We start from the raw sequence: 18,920 nt of genomic DNA, 5'->3' as shown, positions 1-18,920 counted from the left end.
CTGAAACACAATTCTATAGAAGGAACAGGCCTAACACAGGTGTTTGATCTCAGAGGTCTACCAGGAAGGCTAAGGAGAAACTGACGTATAAGCTCATATGAGCTAGAGCAATATATAACTTTATAACACTTTTATAACTTTTTATAACAAAATAACTTCAATAATGAGAAAGAAAAAAAAAAAATTACCCTTCTTGCACAGAGCCTTCAGTGCTCCTATAGAGTTAGAAAACTGTCCCTAAGCAGGACTGATGCTTGCAGATTCCAAAATATACCAGCACTTGCAGAAATGCACAAAGAACTGACAATGCCATTGATACAGGACTGCAAGACAGCCCAGCCTGAATCAACTGTTAACTCTAGTAGTACGAGATTTGACCCAAAATTCCGTGAGAGAACTACTACACTTGCAAGGGTCGCCCATCTGCCATCCCTTGCCCTGAATGCATTGACTCCAGCTAACTAGAGAGAGCACTAAATACATCTGAAGTACCTCCTCCTTGTTCGTCCCTTCCAGTAAAGAGCAAATCTGGCTAGAAGATTAGCAGTTATGATATATTGTAAAGAAACAAGAACACAGGGAGATACATCCAGCTTTACACGAACAGAGGATTTGGATCCACAAGAGTAAAAAATCTGGGAGGTTAGGGCAAAAACCCAGGTATTTGACCCAGCCTTGATCCTGAATCCATTACCCTCTGTGAGCAAGGATGCAAAGGGCTTCACATAGGCAGATCATCTCTCTATAACACCTCGTGGTGACAGCCCAGGACAACAGTGTGGTTTAAGCACAAGGGTACAATTAGACAATTAAGACACTCGGCCACAATTTCACCCTGATTATCGCTAGTTTTGAATTAGATCCTTTCAAACTGTTTTACTCTAATGCTGCATTGTTGATTTCTTCTCCAGCTTAACATAAGCACAAAATAAACACAGCCCACCAAGAAAAGAAAAAAAACCAGTAACAAAAACTCCTGCTATAAATCAGGACTTGGACTCTCACAAGCTTCAATGACTTCTTCAACGACTTTACTGATATTCAAACAACAAAACATACAATAACAATAATTAAGTGTTATATGCCTTTCATCCAAGGATATTTAGGAGCTCACAACAAATCTGCAAATTGAGTGTTCTTTGCATTTCACAGAGATTTTGTCTAAAGCCAGAGAGCAGCTCAGTTAACAGTACAAGCAGCTACGCGTGCATTCCATGCAGGGTGGGGAGTGGGTGTTTCTTAACTGGTAACATGAGCATTGTAGTAACTGTGCTCTCCCCTCTACAAATATAAATCATCATTTAGGTCAGTGAAGCTGTGAAGCGTCTGGAGCACATGTCTCATGAGGAGTGTCTGAGGGAACTCTTCTCCCGTCTGGAGATGATGAAGCTCAGTGATCACCTTTTTGCTGCCTGCAAGTGCCTGAAAGGAGGTTGTGGCGGGGTGAAATTGGTCTCTTCTCCCAGGTAGCAGCAGTAGGACAAGAAGTAACGGCCCCAGCTGAGGTTGAGGTTGGATATTAGTAAAAACTTCTTCTCACCAAGATTAGTGAGGCATTGAAACAGGCTGCTCAGGGAAGTGGTGAAGTCACCATCCCTGGAGGTGTTTAAGAAATGTGAAGATAAGGTAGAGGGACATGGTTTAGTGGGCAATATTGGTGGTATGTGGAGAGCTGGACTAGATGATCTTAGAGCTCTTTTCCAACCTTAATGATTCTATGATTCTGTGACTCTTTTTGCTTTATTTTGCCTATCTAGAACACAAAGTAACAGCAATAGGGAAAGGACTCGAGTTTCCTAACTTGAGGCCAATCCTGCTAAGTATGTAAAAATGGTTCAACACCTCTTCAGCCCTGGGTCCATTGCTCAGCACCTCACCCACCTGTGCTTCTGTCAGCAACCAGAACACTCTTAGGTAGCATCAGCTGCCCCTCACTGAGCGCAGTGCTATCAAAGTACCTCCTGAAGCGGGGAAGAGACAGAAAGCAAAGTAAGATAAATGGGAATTACACTCCACAAGAGCCGCCATAACTCAATCTGTAAGTGCAGTCGCTCCTCCCTGCAGCACTACCCTCCACCACTCACACAGCAGCTATGTGAGTCGAGGCATCCCTTCCCTTGTTAGCAGAAAAAAAACCACATGCTGCAATGCTTCATGCTTAAATCACGCCACTCCTCAAGGAGAAGGCAGCCTTCACTTTGCATACCAGTGGCTGCACGTGCCTGGCAACATCACAGCGAGGCCATGGTTTCTACTCAGGAAGCTGGTGGGGTGAGACATGTCAAGGCTCTTTTGCAATGATCAACTCCTGTCTCCCTGCCCCCATGTGTTTGCATTTAAATTACAGGACAGGATCTTGAAGAGCTGCAGGAACCAAAAAGCTCAAGGTCTTGTAATTCCTTCCCGTGACCCTTCTAAATTGAGCTGTGTTTTAGATCAACAGTGAGACTGGACGTGCTGGAAGCATGACGGGTCCCAAACCATACACACTCACCTTTCACAGAGTTGTACTGAACAGGCATGGAATTCTTACTTGTATTCCAGACACCACACATAAATAATCATTCAGCCTCAGCTAAAAATGCATTAGGAAAACATTCAGTAAATTCCTTTTTAGACAGTTCTGTTCTACAACAGTGTCACAGTTCCCTGACTTCTACTTAAAGATGCTTCTATTTTTATTTCATTTTTGCATTCTTTTATTTATGTTTGGAATACACTCAAGTTCTTTTGGTGCTGTCTGGTTTTGAAAATGTTGTATTAAATCTGGTTGAAATTAAGCTTTTATTTTTAAGAAAATTTCACTTTTTGTTTTCATTCTTTACTGCAATAGAAGTAAATACACCCAAATTCACCAGTTTGTCTTACATTTAAGATTTTGACATTTCACTTCAGAATCACAGGGTATTTCTGTTCTTGTTTACATAATTTCTTCGTACGTGTCACACCAGTTAGAATTCACACAAGAACGGCTTGGTTTGGAAGGGAGCTTTAAGATCATTTCATTCCAATGCCTGCTATAGGCAGGGACACCTCCCTCTAGACCACGTTATTCAGTTACTCACAGTCTCATCCAGCCTGGCCTTGAATGCCTCCAGGGAGGTGTCACCCACAGCCTCACTGGGCTACCTGTTCCAGTGTCTCACCATCCTCACAGTCAATAATTTATTCCTAATATCTAGTCTAAATCTACCCTCTTTCATTTCAAAGCCATTTCCCCTCATTATGCTGCTATCTGCCCTTATAAAACATCCCTCCCCAGCTTTCCCATAGGTCCCCTTCAGATACTGAAAGGCTGCTATAAGTCTCCTCAGAGCCTTCTCCTCTCCAGGCTGAACAAGCCCAGCTCTCTCAGCCTGTCCTTGTAGGGGAGGTTCTCCATCCCCCTGATCATCTTTGTGGCCCTCCTCTGGACCTGCTCCCACAGCTCAATGTCCTTCTTGTGCTGGGGGCTCCAGAACTGGACACAGTACTCCAGGTGGGGTCATGTTCAGTCTCACCAACTCTGACACTGTTCACTGCCAACCAGTTATTAAGCAGTGTTAGGAACATTTTTTTAAAAAGAATGTGTACAAAGGGAACCAATTTGAAGAGCACCGTTTTTGCAGTAAATCTTGCAAATACTTTAGTGAATCAATACCTCTTAATGCAAAAAACTCCCACCCTATTTTAACCAAAGCAATGAAGCAACTTAAGTCTCCAGCTGCATTTGTAGTAACCACATCCCAGTTTGCCTCACCTTCCTATTCCTTACTGTCACCCCTACTATTCCTTACTATTATCACCAGAAGTTGATGAAAAGCTTTCTGTACTGCAGTAGGATGTACTGCTTATTGGTATTAATAGCTGTGACCATTCCCACACGTCCCCTTAGTGGGGGGGATGCTTCCCCATGTGTCCTGACATTAGCCATCAGTGCTGCCACCAAGGACACTTGTTAGTGACAACACAGGCAAACAACAGACATCAGTGGTAACTGTGTTAACCTTATTTATTCCAGATTGAAATATAATGACGACACCTGTGTCTGAGATAGACTGAGATAGATGTAACTAAAATGTTCTGCATCTTTTCTCCTGTTGCCATGTTTGTACTATCCAAAAATTTCCTACACACGAAGGCTTGGTGCTGGTTTGTATCACATGGGGTTTTCTCCTGGATATCTTACAGCTGTTTTAATCAGCTAACAGAGAAAACAATCCTTATCTCACTGAAGGCTGAACTCGCATGCAGGTTGGGCAAAGCAGAAATCTGAGAACCACATGGCACCACATCTCACCTCTGCTCTGAAACAACAAGCTCATTAAACTACTGGAGGATAGACAAAGACTAAGTAGTTTCTTAACTGAGTCTAGTCTAAAAGGAGAAGCAGAAATCCAAAGCAAAGCCACCAGCTCTACTAGGAAAGCGAGAAGTTTAACTTCCTCCATGCCTGCTAAATCCATGTTTCAGCCCAACTTTCTAAGAAGGTGATTCAGCTCAACAAACAGGCATTTCCTTCTGGATCCTTTAAAATAGGTACCTTCTCATGTTGAAAGTTGAACCAGTTAGGCCTGGTCCCACCACACTGCTGTGACCAGTGCTGGAGAAACATCTACTCTGGACACCCTGTGCTTCCTACATCCACTGTTGGTCTCAGCAATCCCTGAAAGTAAGTTCAGATGTAATCCAAAGGAGACCTTTTATGGTCAGCACATGCTTTGGCAGCCTGCCAGCGCCGCTCTTCTAAAACCGCACCGCAAAGTGACACCATCAGTTATAAGATCTATGTGTGTCAGGTCACTCGGTTATAAAACAGAAGTGTCATAAAGCATGTAAGGACACGGTTTGGTCTCTGCTGTGAACAAAGATCCAATTATTCTTCTGGGATCGGATTACTATCTTGGGATAGATTTCAGTGGGAAAGGCTCATTGCATTATAATAGCATTTCCACTGAGAAATACCAGTGCCGGTATTTAGAGTTGTTTAAAAACTGAAATGAGTGAAGACACAAGTGTGTGGGACACTACTACTGCACTGCAGCTGCCATGATCTGATGTACTGTGTACTTAGATGGAAAAATCCAACTTGCGCTGCCCATTGTGTCGGAATACAGTAAAAATCAGAAGTCACTCTTTCCACAGGAAATGAGAACAGCACAAAGTGAAAACCATGACAGTAAGCAGTGCGACTCTCCCACGCATTACTTCCTGGTTACACCTAATAACGTACGCTTGTAGCACACTCCAAAAAAGTTAGCACCATCACAGAAGTACTAACAGCAGTGAGCGTTTGCCTCCCTGAATCAGTCCTCCTATCTTTTACATGAAGGGAATGATAGAAGTTGAGAACTGCAGTACAGACAAAAAAAGAAGAGAAACACGCTAAAAGTATCACATCGACGTGTGAAGCATCAAGACACTGTGCTGACTCAAATGACGAGACCTGCCTGCTCTTTACAACATATTCCATGCGTGGAGAACTACAAACTCTCCAACCAGCAATACAACTGTCAAACTCTGACATCTTAAACTGCACAGATATATGTGAATAAAGCTGCTCTTATCAAGAGTCAACTCGATATAAAATTGAGAAAGACTGATAGCAATTACTGCTACCAGTTTTGTAACTGTACTTCTGTAGCAGTCCTTTACCACTGAATATGGCAATAACCAGTTGGTGTGATGAAGAGCAGCAGCAAAGCAAAGCTACACTGGATAAGAAAGCTGGAGGTTTTTGCACAAGGAAAAGCAAAAAATGTAAGACGGTCCAACAAATATAAAAAAAAAAAAAATACAGAAAGAAAATTACATGGATACTAATAAAGTTTCTGAATTGCAGAAGAGAATACAGGGGAACCCATCCCCCTTCTGCTCTCCCCTCTTCTCATTATTGTTGTCTGCAAATGAAAATGTACTTTTTGCTCATGCCTATACATAACTGTTGAGAACCAAAGGCATTCCACACTGCTTCTTGATAAGCAAGTACACAAGAAAAACAAAAAGGCCATTATTTGAATGGAAGAATCAGTCTGTGTTACTGACTCGACTGGTCCCTTTTCTATCAGTGTGCAGCTGTTCCACACATGTTATAAATAAGGGTTGGTAAGCTCATCCTATTTTTAACATTATGAAAAAAAACCAAGAAGTCACAGAAATTCCACATTAATGTCCTGTAAGTGGAACTTTTCTCCTGTTCTTGACTTTAATACTCAGAATTGAATGGATAAAACAGCCCGTTCTTAAAATAATAGTCATTAAAAAGAAAAAAAAAGGAAAAAAAAGAAAATGTAATTTACTGGGATTAGACTAAACCAGGCTGGAATAAGTATACATTCATCAGACAAGAACAAAAACACATGATTCTATTTCTAATAAAAATGTTGACTTACTGCTCTCAAGAGTTTTTCCAGCACAACCCGAAAGCTGATGTGCCTCTATTTATCCAGAGCTGGACCCTCAACCCAGCACCCCTGGGCTCAGACACAAGGACATCACGTTCTCAAATCAGTGCTCTCCTCTTGCTCCTTGCTGCAACGCCTAGAGCCCATCACCAGCTCCTGCTCCCCAGTTCCACAGATGAAGAGGCCAACAGCTATTCAATGCAAACTCCCAGCCCCAGTCAAAACCCAGGTGGTGCATGCCCCATCCCTGGAGACATTCAAGGTCAGGCTGGATGGAGCTGTGAGCAACCTGATCTTGCTATAGTTGTCCCTGTTCACTGCAGGGGAGTTGGACGGGATGGCCTTTAAGAGCCCCTTTCAACTCAAACTATGATTCTATGATAAAACCCCTGCTCACCTGTTCTCAGGGTCTGACACCGTCACGTTGCGTGTCACAAAGCACATCTTGAGCGGTATTGTCTTTTTGTCCCTGTGGATGGAGAGTGAAAGCTGTGACAGTGGGTCAGCAGACACACATCCCAGGCGGGGAGATTCTGGAGGAGGTGTCTCCCATCCAATCTCTGAAACTGGAGAGCCCTTCTTCACATAGGGTGTTGCTTCTCTCATGTACTTCACTATTTAAAACAAAAGAAGAAGAGGAGAAAAAGAAGAGAATGAATGGATATTCAGTAGTTCCATTCATTGGGAATTCTTTGAACTGGTACCAACTCTCAGCACTGTTTATTATTTGTATGCAGGTTACTCTAAAAGTAATGCCTACTCTTTATTCCATTGGAGAATACAAGAGATACAAAGAGACCAATAATACTTTTTGATAGAGCAAATTCTCAGCTATGAAACACTATTTTTCAACTTAGCCACCACTATTAGCTAATTCCCATGGATGAGCTATCAAGACTTTCTATTTCATGGTGTAACAGCTGTGCATCGCTGTCCTGAACACAGCCTGTCTTTCACGTCACTGCCACCACTGCTGAAATGCACCACATATCACGTCACTGTCTGGTCTCCATAAATGTTCAGCAAGTGTCAATGCATGCTATTTTTTCCACATAGTGGAATCCATTTCTACACCTTTGCTTCATACACTTTTCCATGTTAGACGCCAATTTATCAGACTGCCCCTCTGCTGCCATCTGTCACGAGACAACAACATGTACTGGAATATTGGTGCAAAGCTTCCACCTCTACTGCTGTATCACCAATATCTGCCTCTGACATTGTGAGCCAACATAACAAAATAGGAGGCAAAACTTTTGAAGCAGCCTTCGTATGCCCAGCATCACAGCGCTGAGAATTGTGCAAATACAAAAGGTGGAGATTTGATTGCAGCCTATCTCAGCACAGTACAAAAATAAGGGAAAAGTGCAGAACAGACAAATAAGAACATAAGAATCCACAAAGTGTAAAGCCAGGAGTGCCATCTGACCTCTGCTCAGCAGGCTCTGAACTCCCATGGAGCAATTTTTAGGTACAGAAGCGGTGAGGTGGATGAGTTTCTAAGAAAAACGTTCAACAAAGGAACAGCATATCTATTATTCACTTATCTAAAACGCTCCAGTGATACCCCAGGGCTGAGAACTCACATCTCACTCCTGGTTCATGCCTTTCAGCATCCTGTCACTGATCTCAAGAGCTACTTCTGCTTGTTGGGAAGCAGTTTCAGCTGATTTACTCGTATGTACGTCTGGAGTAAACAAAAATCAATTCACATATTAGCCTTCTCTAGGGAAATAAAATTGAGTTCAAGCTTTTTGTGCTAATCACAGTACCAGATTAGATCTGTTCTCAGCCTCTTCAACATATATAGTAGCAAATATATATAGCGAATACAGTGATCTCAAACAATCTTAATTGTACTGTATGCAGAAATTAATTCTCAGTGGGGAACTGCCCTTCTCCACAAACCCAATGGAGGTCCTTCAAGGAAGGATCTCACCTTCAAGCTCCTTGTGTAAATGAACAAGTCCCACCTGCACAGATGTGGCTGCCTAACTGGCTGCTGTCACTCGATGATGCCATTCAAACAGTAACAAGATGAGCTGGAAGGGCAGGAGTAATGCAAAATTATTTGGGGATGTTATTAAAATGCTGTGAGACAGAATTTCAAGGAAATAGTGCAGGTCATTGTGTCAGCTCGGTTGAAGAGGCTGAGAATGATTTAATAACAGAAAAGATGGGAAAATTAGAAAAGGGCATTGTGGTGAAGGAGGAAAGCAGACAGAACTGTTTGATGCTTCAAATGAAAGCACTGGAAATACTCAGAACGGAGAACAAGAATGGCCAAGATAAGTGCTCACCACTGAGAATTTCATATACAATCTCTTTTTCAAAGGTGTTGATAATGGGTAGTTTTTCTCTGTGCCGTACAGGTTTGGCTCTTAACAGCTGGAATCTCATTTGGGGTGTACTTTGGGAATCTGAGAGACTGAACACATTTGGATCTGGTGAATCTATTCTTGCTTCCTCTGAATTAATACGATTTTGCCATTAACGTGGAAAGGAGGAAAGCTAAAGCTCTAAGAATGTTCTTTTGCTAACAAAACTTTGTTTCCTTTAAAATTAGGGATTATCAATTAATCTCTCGAAAAAAGTAACCCGATATGGTTTTGAACTCATCTACAGTGACAGGCCAGCAAATATGCTGCTAAATAAAGGTTTGAGTCACAACAGCGTAACTATTTTCCATGTGCTATTTTCATCCTCTTCCAGCTGCAGCTCTATGCATTAAACCTGAGCATCTTTTAATTAAGAAAAGGAGAGAGGGACAAGGGAAGGAAGGAAGCTGAAGTGAAAAATCTGGCTCTAATCCTAAGCTGTAAGTGGGAACACAAAATATGAATTTAATTCCCAAGGTGCAGGAACAGAAAAGGCTCCCTTCAGGAGCCAAGAAACCAAGTTTCCATGCAATACAGCGGTGAATTCATGGCAGGCAGCTGCACTATTTCAGGAACTCCTGTATAAGAGGAAGTACGAGCAGGAGGAGACAGAGAGAGAGAGAGAGCAGAGTGTAATCCTCTTTCCACAAACCGAGTCCCAAATACAGCAAAAGCCAGGAAGACTATCTGGAGAAAAAGAGTGTTATGAAGGCTCCTGCAGAGTTCTGAGCTCCTTGACATCTCGTTTCTGCTGACTTTCAACGAGAAATGGATACTCGGCCCCAGAGCCTTACATGACTAAAGGTCCACTGATAAATGGGCAAAACACACTGTTGAACACCATCTTCCTACAAAATTCTACAAGAGAACTAAAAAAATTAAGTGAATGCATGTTTCCTGTCTAAAAGAAATTATTTTAGCATATTTCCACTAATTACTTCCTAATTCCCACCAAATAAAAGCACAGATTAATTGCTGAATTCTATAGTTTTACAGAACAGGCTTTAAGGCTCCTGCATTTTCAGATGTGTTTCATTTATCAAAAGCCCCCTACACAGATACAGGTAAATGTACAAATGGAATGTAGAAACAGAACAGGTGGCAGAGCTTCAACCAATGAGAATTGGCTTTTTTTCAGAGCTGTTGTTTTCCATTTGGTCTTGTTAATGCCTGTAATTATACACCTACAATTAAGGTCCAGTTTATGACTTTAGCTAAAATGTTGTTGAGATAATTCACACATTTTATCAGCAAATATTTCCTATTTACCTCTAAACTCTGGATGCAAATCCTGCAGAACACTGTGTTTATACCACTGCACCAGAAACCCTATCACACCTGGAAATTTATGGTGACTCCACAGGACTACATTCTACAGTCTACCCATATCCAGCTAATAGAAAAACAAGTTGATACCAGTGTGTACTGTGGGCATATTCCCATTCTTTGCTGCACTATCTGAGAATCTTGAATGAAGCAGTGTTAATGTGCAACTGCAGTCACACCATCAAGTTTTTAAACTACTAAAAATATATAATACAGACTATTGGACTTTAAAGTAATAATGTTGATAATGTTCAGTTTTCAGACCATTACGCTCAAGCACCACATTTCCCTTTGGGTGTAGCAGCATTAATCCAGGTACTGACTGAAAAAGCAAGCAGCTATAAAGAACACTGTACATACTTCTTAAAACTGCCAGTGATGCTACCTGAGAGAATGAAAACCCAAAACATTAAATAAAATGAAATAAGGCATGCAATTGAACAATAACTCCAAGTTATGCACGACTATGCTTGTACATGTGTACACATTCCTAATATGGATATATATGATATGGAAATATGGATATATGGATATATTTACACATGCCTAAAGGATGCAGGGATATTTATAAGGTGAACACAATTATTAAATATATACTTGTATAAGAATGTTACATTCTTTAAGACCATCAGAACGCATTCTGCAAAGACAGAAACTTGCAGAGACTGAGAAAAAATTCAAATGCTTTCATTACTGTAACTCAATTTACTGATAGACTGTAATTTCAGTAAAGAGTTATCTAAATTCATCCGTCTGATGCTGTACCTCAACCTCAGAGATCCTTATATCCAGTACTAATTAATGATCCGTGCCCTTTTGGTACACCACAAATTAGAAACTGCGGTCAAGCAATTAGAATTCCAATTTCCTGAGCTCCCCTCCCCGTAACGAGAAGAGAAGCGGAAGTGGCAGTCAAATGAATTAATCTGCTGATACACATTGAATACTTCACATTTATTTTTTCATCTGTGAGACAGGCAATGCAGTTCCAAAAAAGCACTTCATTTATATGCAGTTTCTGCCAAGTACCCAGTCTCCACAATTAATCCTTTGTTACTCTTCACAGATGACTTTCTTTTCTTTCTTTCTTTTTTCTTTCTTTCTTTTTTAAGAGAAAGAAGCTGGCTTTTAATGAGAGAAATACTACAGACAGATTTGGTCAGGTTCTTGGCTGAACAGTTCTGTGCAACTGAGACTTTTCTGACACACTGAAACTGTTTCCCAGGAGGGAAAATAAAGACCGCTGAAGAGAAGCCAGTTCTGCAGAGCAAAGCTCTTTCATTACAACAGGAATGAGCTCAAGAAGTGTACATTCACAATATGAAAGTAAAGGGAACAACACGCCTGAATCTGCTCAAATAAAGATGATCCAGGATGTCTTCTTTGCAGGGAAAAAGCAGAGTCTTCTCTTCATGCATTCATTCTCTCTTAAGTAAGCAATCAGAGACAGCTACCAACACTAAGTAGAAAATATCACACAAAAGCCTCTTAAAGTTATTTCCACATTACTGATATCTATATCCAAAACACAGAGGTTTTCCAAATCTCCCATAAATCCAAATTCATCCGCTCTGAAAGCTGGTGTACAGAAGAGGAGCTGGCCATGTCCTTCACCATACTTCAGATCTATCAAGATTGCATTAGGAAATCAGTTAAGAAGTTTCTCAAGCCCACAGTATTGAATGTGATTAGATCAATTGCTTTTATCAACTTATTCAGTAAGAAGGGGCCGTCTGACTCTCGTGTGCTGAAGTGAGTGCACCAGGACAACTGCAAGCCCGTGTTAACAAGTCAGAGTCATCCAACAGCTGCTAAAGTGATACTGTAAAAAGAAGAAGAAGAAAAAAATAGGCAATAGCAAACCTAGAAGAAATCACTGGAGGTATGAGGGCTTTGGAAGGGCAAAGGATGGGCAACTCAATCCTTCAGCACAGTTCTGTCATTTTGCTTGACGAAATGTTAAAACACAGAACTTGTGGTGTAGTAGGCTTATATCCCACATGGTTTCAGAGCTAGTTATAACTGAAATTTGCAAAAAACTCAGAAGTTGCACCCAAACTATGCCAGTCTAAACGCAGAGCACTTCACATTCCTGTCAACTGAACTGAGATTCACGGAGACAAAGAATTACTGAATTAAAGTTAATTTAGTACCACAACTCCGAAATTTACTTATTGGCTTCCTTCTAAACTCACTCAAACTGCACTCATTACAGTAAAGACATATGTAAAAATGTCCAGGTTCTGGTGGCATCATCAAAACTAAGATCCAAATATTTGAAGAAAAGAGTTCATGATCTGTGAGGATACGTCACATCACTCTTTCAAAGCCTTTAACACGAGCATAAACTCAAAAACAGTCAACAGTAGTTTTTCTGAGTTCTGCCACTCAGTTTCCTACAGAAGTCTCCGTTATCACATTCAGACAAGTAACATCCAGCAACACCACTGACTTTCCCCCAAGAGGTTAGATCTTCAGGGAAATGATTAATGAACACCCTGGGAGAATACAAATCCACTTTACATTTCAGCCATTTCCCACCCTTCAGTGAGACAAAGAATGTACCACTTTCTGCTGGTTTAAAGTACATTCAGCTGAATTCAGCAGATGTTGCTTCATTCCTTAGAGAGACAGGTTTGAGTCAGGACTTGGGAGAAGGACACATCTTTAGACTAAATTCACCAGAAGGGAAGGCATTAGCAATTGGTACCAAAAGGCCGCTGGTAAGTGACTTCAATCTCAAGCTTCTGGTGGGCTGCAAATGGGATGGTTGAAAATGATCTACAATTGAATTTGTTTTAAGCAGCAGTGGCAAGCTTCATCACACCCTTCTGTCCCTGAAATGAAGTTATTTCCTGTTTGAAGCACTTTGCAGTCTGCAGCTTTGCATAGGTAAGAGAGCTTTGTCAGTGAGGTAAGGAGACACTCAGTCCAAACAGCAGCCCAGTGTCCAGGTCCCCATCTAATTGCTCTTTGCAAATATGTGACAAGGTTAAGCCTGTGCTGTTATAAATAGAAACCCCAGTGCTATCCTTATTTCCTGTGAAAAGTAAAGGCATTAAATGATAAGCAGAATATGCATTTCCTATCTATTTACACTATCATAGGGAAAAAATAAAAGTAAATGGTATGACAAGGTTCTGCCAAGGTACACGGTAAGGGGAGAAAACAGACTGCTCTCAGGATTACAAGAGAGCAGTCTATGAAACCTCATGGTTTTCACGACCTGAACAGGGCAGAGGAACCAGTCTGCAACCAGCAGCACTACAATATCCACAGCAGATCACCAAAAGCTCCTATTTTGCTACCAAAGCTGTCACAGAAGTCAAGAAGCTGTAGGAGAAAATGCAGCAGCTAGTCTTGGCCGGGCAGCCCCTTGAGATGCCTTCTCCTTCCCACCAGCACCAGGGACCTCTCTGTAATGGTGGAGCTGGAGATTACATTCCCAGGCCTTCCCATACTTCTGTGTCACACTGCAAGAAGAGTCTTCAATGTGCCATTTTTCTTCTCTTTCATTTTGTGTAGACTATCATGTGGGCTGATCCAGCCACTGAACTGTTTGCAAGTTAAATGACTGTGTTCTATGAATAAAGTCCAACTTTCAGCTAACACTCAAGGAACCAAAAATACAGTTTCAATGCCAAGGAGAAATTTTTATATTTCTGTTCAAAGCAGCTCAGTGGAAACTAAACAAACATGAAATTCTGTCACAGTGAATCACAGTGAAACCAAAGGCTGGACCACTGCCCTGATTCACATCTCTAAATGTAACACATTGCTAGCATCTGAGTCGATAGAGTGATCAAAAGAGTCACAGGTTGTCAATAATTTAGTACAGAAAATTTCAAAATGACAAATTAATAATAAATACAGATAGAGTAATAATAAATACAGATAGAGCCTACAGCTGACCTTGCTCAACAATTTCCATTACAATTTCCTCTAGACATGTGTATTACACTGGATGTGTTAAGGTTTCTCTCCTCATCCATCAATAGATTATTCTTCTCTTAAGTTTCACAGTTCCTGTTTCAATAAACTGGATCTATTTGGTTCTGGTTTAAGAAATGTCACAAATAATGAATGCATGCATTCTAGTTGCAATGGTCCATAGGCTATTCATCAGGCTTCCAATAACATTATGTTAATTCCCAAAAATAAATGCAGACACATCCACCTCTGCATGATCTGAAAAGCAAATCTTAGCTGGTAAATATTCAGTAAACCCCAGAAGTATAATGTTTGGTGATAAACAAGATGCCTACAGTTTGATCTAGAAAGAGATGCTGGTGCTACCTTGAAGAGTTTACACTCAGAAGGAACAGTACCCAGCAGAGAACAGCTGCACTGCACAAGTGTCCCTTACCTAAGCAACAGCAAATTAAAAAAGACCACTGTCAAAACCTGCAAGCAGTAGCTAAAAAACGTACTACATTTTTTGTAAAAGGTGACACAGCTCATTTGCTACACTATGTGACATTTTGATCTCTACAATTAAGCTATGCACGTCGCTTATAATGGAGAGGGTAAGTGTCTGAAACAGGCAATCTGGGAGCAGAACGTAGAAATGAGCAGTCACATTTTGAGAAAAATCATTGTAGGACCTGTATGTTATCCACTAAAAATCAAACTGGACCTTTTGGTTGTCTGCAAGGCAGAATGCTTCACCAGCTCAAAACAAAAACTGAGGTTACAGTGACATGACGTTAGGACTGGGTAACCATACTCCCTGTAACTCTGCCCAAAGTACAGCGTATAAACATGGCTTCATGTGAAGGAGAAAATGGAACCAAGCACATATTTTTCCAGTCAGCCCTTGGAGCGCTCAGATTCTTAAGAGTTGTCTTGCATCTAATGCTAACATACGTAAACCAGTATTTTAAAATATATTATCTAAACCTCAGGAATAAGTAAACTTTGAATTTCTCATGTGCTGCTCACGCATACTGCTTACCCTCACTGTTAGTATTTATAGCTCCTTTTCCAATCTCCCACATGCTCAGATGGAATTCAAGGTGTCTGGCATCACCAGTATGCTGTAATTTTTCCTGTTTACATGAGTAATCTCAAGTGTCAGAACAAATATTTCAACCACTGGTGATTATGTGAAAAAATACATAAGGGCATTACAGTTTTAGAGAATGCAGTTATTCCAGCAGTCACACAAATCATTAAGTAGTACAAGATAGACTGAAAATGGCATTCACCAAGGGAAATCATTATGTTGTGTATGATTATACCCGTTTTAGATGCTTATGCTCACAGAGGCAAGTTAAAATGCCTTCCTCAAAGTCATGCAGTAAGTCTATGTCAGAGTTCTCAGCATTCAACTTAATTTCCATCCCCCTGTGACTTTTCATTTTTAATCATCTCAAAGGAATCACAGGGCAATTGAAAACTGGAGCTATACTGCCTACAATCTTTTCTCTTTGGGAACAACTTGAAATGCTTCAAAGATCCCCCAGTTTTGTTGTATAGAACAAGGCTGGAAGCGCTTTCAAAATTTCAAAGATTATCTTTTTCATTCTCCAATGGACAACACTAAGAGTTTCAAAAAATGAACAAATTCAGGACAATCATTTATGTAAGAATTCGTATCTTCAGTGTCAGGAATATCTACTGAAAGGCGTCACATAAATAAAATCACAGAATCACAGAATTGCAGGGGTTGGAAAGGACCTCTGAAGATCATCAAGCTCCCCTGCTAAAGTCCAGAACTGGATACAGAACTCCAGATGTGGCCTCACCAGGGCAGAGTAGATGAGGAGGACTGACCCTCGATCTGCTGGCCACACTCTTTTTAATGCACCCCAGGATACCATTGGCCTTCTTGGCCATAAGAGCACACTGCTGGCTCGTGGCCACCTGCTGTCCACCAGAACACCCAGGTCCTTCTCTGCAGAGCTCTGTTCCAGTAGATCAGATCCTAACTTGCACTAATGAAGGGATTTTCCTCCCTAGCTGTGGGACTCTACACTTGTCCTTGTTGAACCCCTAGACTCCAGCCAGTCCAGGTTTCTCTTTTCGGGAATGTTTTAACTATCAACCATTTCAACTGGGGATATCATTGGCCATACCTGGAATATTCAAGTGCAAATAAATACACATAAATATAATGTGAACACTAACAGTGACTTGGAGTGCAAATTTCTGAGTGCTCATTTCTTGCCTACCTTTCTCTCTCTTTCTCTTTTAAAATGGAAATTTAAAAAGTTTGGTACATTTAGAGAAGCAATCAACCCAAGCTGTCAGCCCACAGAGCTTACTGAGGCACTGGAAGGAAGATGAGATCCCACGTCACACCATCACTTGTCCCTAAGTAAAAAAAAGGAGACAGGGCTGTACATTCAGGCAGGGCAACACAGCGGTTAGGAAAAGAGCAGGACAGTGAAACACTAGGCCATGTGCTCATACCTCACTGCTTAGGCTTCCATCTGAACAGATCTCTTTCCTGCCAGAGATCACAGTTTTCTCCAGGAATAAACCACCAAAGCTCTAACGACAAACAAGTACAGAATGAACACACTCGTGTTTACCACTAGCCAGAAGTCAGAAAGCACTCAAGATATTGAAGAAGGAAAATTCTCCGAACTGCAGCAACCAAAGAGACCATGACTGGAATCCCTGTGTGCTGCCACAGGACACGGTGCCACATGCTGCTCACAGCTCAGTGTCTTGTACCAAGGCTATAGCTCTCCTACGCTCATCCCTCAGAAGCTGTCATTGCTGCATCTCAGAAAGTACCAGTGATCCCTGGTGTTATGTAGTGCTCTTGAATCTCCAGCGCACAATTCAATTTGGGAGTGAAAAGCAAGATTTGGGGTTTTCTTTGGCAGTTTTATTATTTTTAAATAGAATCATTTAAAACAGCTCTTCAAAACAGTTTTCAGAAATGAGTGAGGGAACACTGTAAACAAGGAAAGCAGTGAAAACCATAATAGGAATCCCAGAGATCACAATACAGAAACTGGATTTATTTCCACCAAATGGTTTTGTGGGATACTCTGAAAACGTAAGATCTTACTCAAATTCTTCTTTTTTTCTCTACAAACCAAAAAGTACTTTCACTTTTAAGATCAAATTCCTTCTCTATTAAATATTGCATGGGGTGTCTCCCGGCATTCACTTTGTTAGATGGAAAATTCATACAGTTATGATTCCATTAGGTTCCTTGCAGAGGACTGAGCATTTAATCAATGAGAGCAAAGAGCATCTAAATAGTGTTAGGCTCCAAATTCTTTCAGTGAGAAGTTAAATCCCCATTAGCTTTGAGCCGTAAGCTTCCATGGGTTTAGCATGCAGCTTAAAAGATAACTCTGTGAGGGGTCATGGCTCTTTACTGCAGTACAGAAATCTACTTCACAAATGTCTCTGCAATAATAATACAAATATAATCCTGTTTCAGTGGACACTATCCTTCTAGAAAACAGGCTGTGTTTTCTGTCCCAGAAAAATAAGCATTAATCTTCAATTTAAGGGCAAAGTAATCCCTTGCTTCATTCAGGCCCTATTATAGAGAATTACGGAGACTAGCCTGGTACTGCTGAGATGCTGGGGCCAGCATAGCCCCTCCACCTCTCCACCAGACAAAGCGGACAAAAGTTGTCCACAGCAGCCACTGAAAAGCAAGTGCAGTTGACTTGGCACATCAAATCACATTTCCTCACTATCCCAAATGCCAATTCAGCCTGTTCCAGGTTAGGACAAAGCCAGGTTAAAATAGTACAACCTATTGTTTTTCAGAGTCTGCAAATTGCCTGCCAAGTACTTCTTGGTCAACTGCAGAAGGAGGCTGTACCAGGAGGCCAGTAACAGAGTTTGGAAGAGAAACTGGCAATTCCCAGCTGAACTGTAATGAAATGCAATTCCATTTCAAATCATCACAGAGAAAAAAAAATGTTTAATGAGTGAGAAGAATGTTGATTTGTTTGCATCTCAAATTCACTTGCCATTTGTACTGCTGGAGCACTTATCAGGATTAGTGAAGAACCAGGGCATGACAGCCTCAGATGCTGTGCAAACACAGAACAAAAAGATGGTCCCCTCCCAAGGAGCTAAGAAATCAAGTACAAGTTAAGAGACAATAAGCACATGACAAGGAAATAAGCAGGCAGAAAAGCCTACAATAAAAATCACGCTTGTATCTGCATTGCTACAGTTACATTTTATTTCCTTCTAACACAGACAGCTGAAGCAGGTGCTGTTTGTAAAAAACACTGTAAAAAAATGGGGAACAAAAAAAGAAATATGAGTAGGGTAATACTCTTGCTAGGATGCATTTGTAATTAATAGCAGAAGAATTTCCCGTGTTGCTATCACACATTTCGCATGTAAGGATTCCATCAAGACACAAACTTTCAGCTCCAGCTGAGTGCTAAGAAGTTTTTGCACTGGAGTCTTTGCTTCAGAGTTGTGCTGTGTGACAGCACTTTGCCTGAAGCAAAGACAGCTCACGTAAGTGCAAGTGTAGCATCAAGCCAGATGGGGATGCACAGCCGAGTCTGTATGGACAGAACAGGACTCGAGGCACACCTGATGCATGGAGGAATCCCTGTATCTGTGCAGATCGAGTGAAGCTGTGCTGAACTTACGAGGCCAGCTCCCATACACTTTCTGCTTGTCTGTTTTGTAAGTCTCGAGAATAATTCCGCTGCAAAAGTATATATGCTTGCAGGGCAAAGACAGAAAGAAAGCAACGGATGATGTGTGTGTGTGCTCACCATTAGCATAACTGGTTTTCTTTATGCTACAGTGTGTGAGTGCCTTTCAAAAGGGAAAGTGAATTCACTGCTTTCACAACCAGATCTGCTATGACATTAGAAAGACTTGGGAA

At 41.1% G+C, this 18,920-nt stretch overlaps 1 protein-coding gene across 1 annotated transcript in view; it reads right to left on the bottom strand.

Moving 5' to 3' along the window:
- The window catches only part of SNTB1 (syntrophin beta 1), a 106,239-nt gene that overhangs the window by 45,984 nt on the left and 41,335 nt on the right, over positions 1–18,920 (bottom strand). The window contains exon 2 of the mRNA XM_048940831.1: positions 6,781–6,997. Within this exon, the coding sequence (XP_048796788.1) occupies positions 6,781–6,997 (217 nt within the window). The remainder of the gene's footprint in view (positions 1–6,780; positions 6,998–18,920) is intronic.

The sequence above is a fragment of the Lagopus muta genome, chromosome 3, assembly GCF_023343835.1.
Source record: "Lagopus muta isolate bLagMut1 chromosome 3, bLagMut1 primary, whole genome shotgun sequence".
Taxonomy (NCBI): Eukaryota; Metazoa; Chordata; class Aves; order Galliformes; family Phasianidae; genus Lagopus; species Lagopus muta.
Note: the sequence above shows the minus strand (reverse complement) of the source record. Positions and strands in the feature narration are given on the sequence as shown.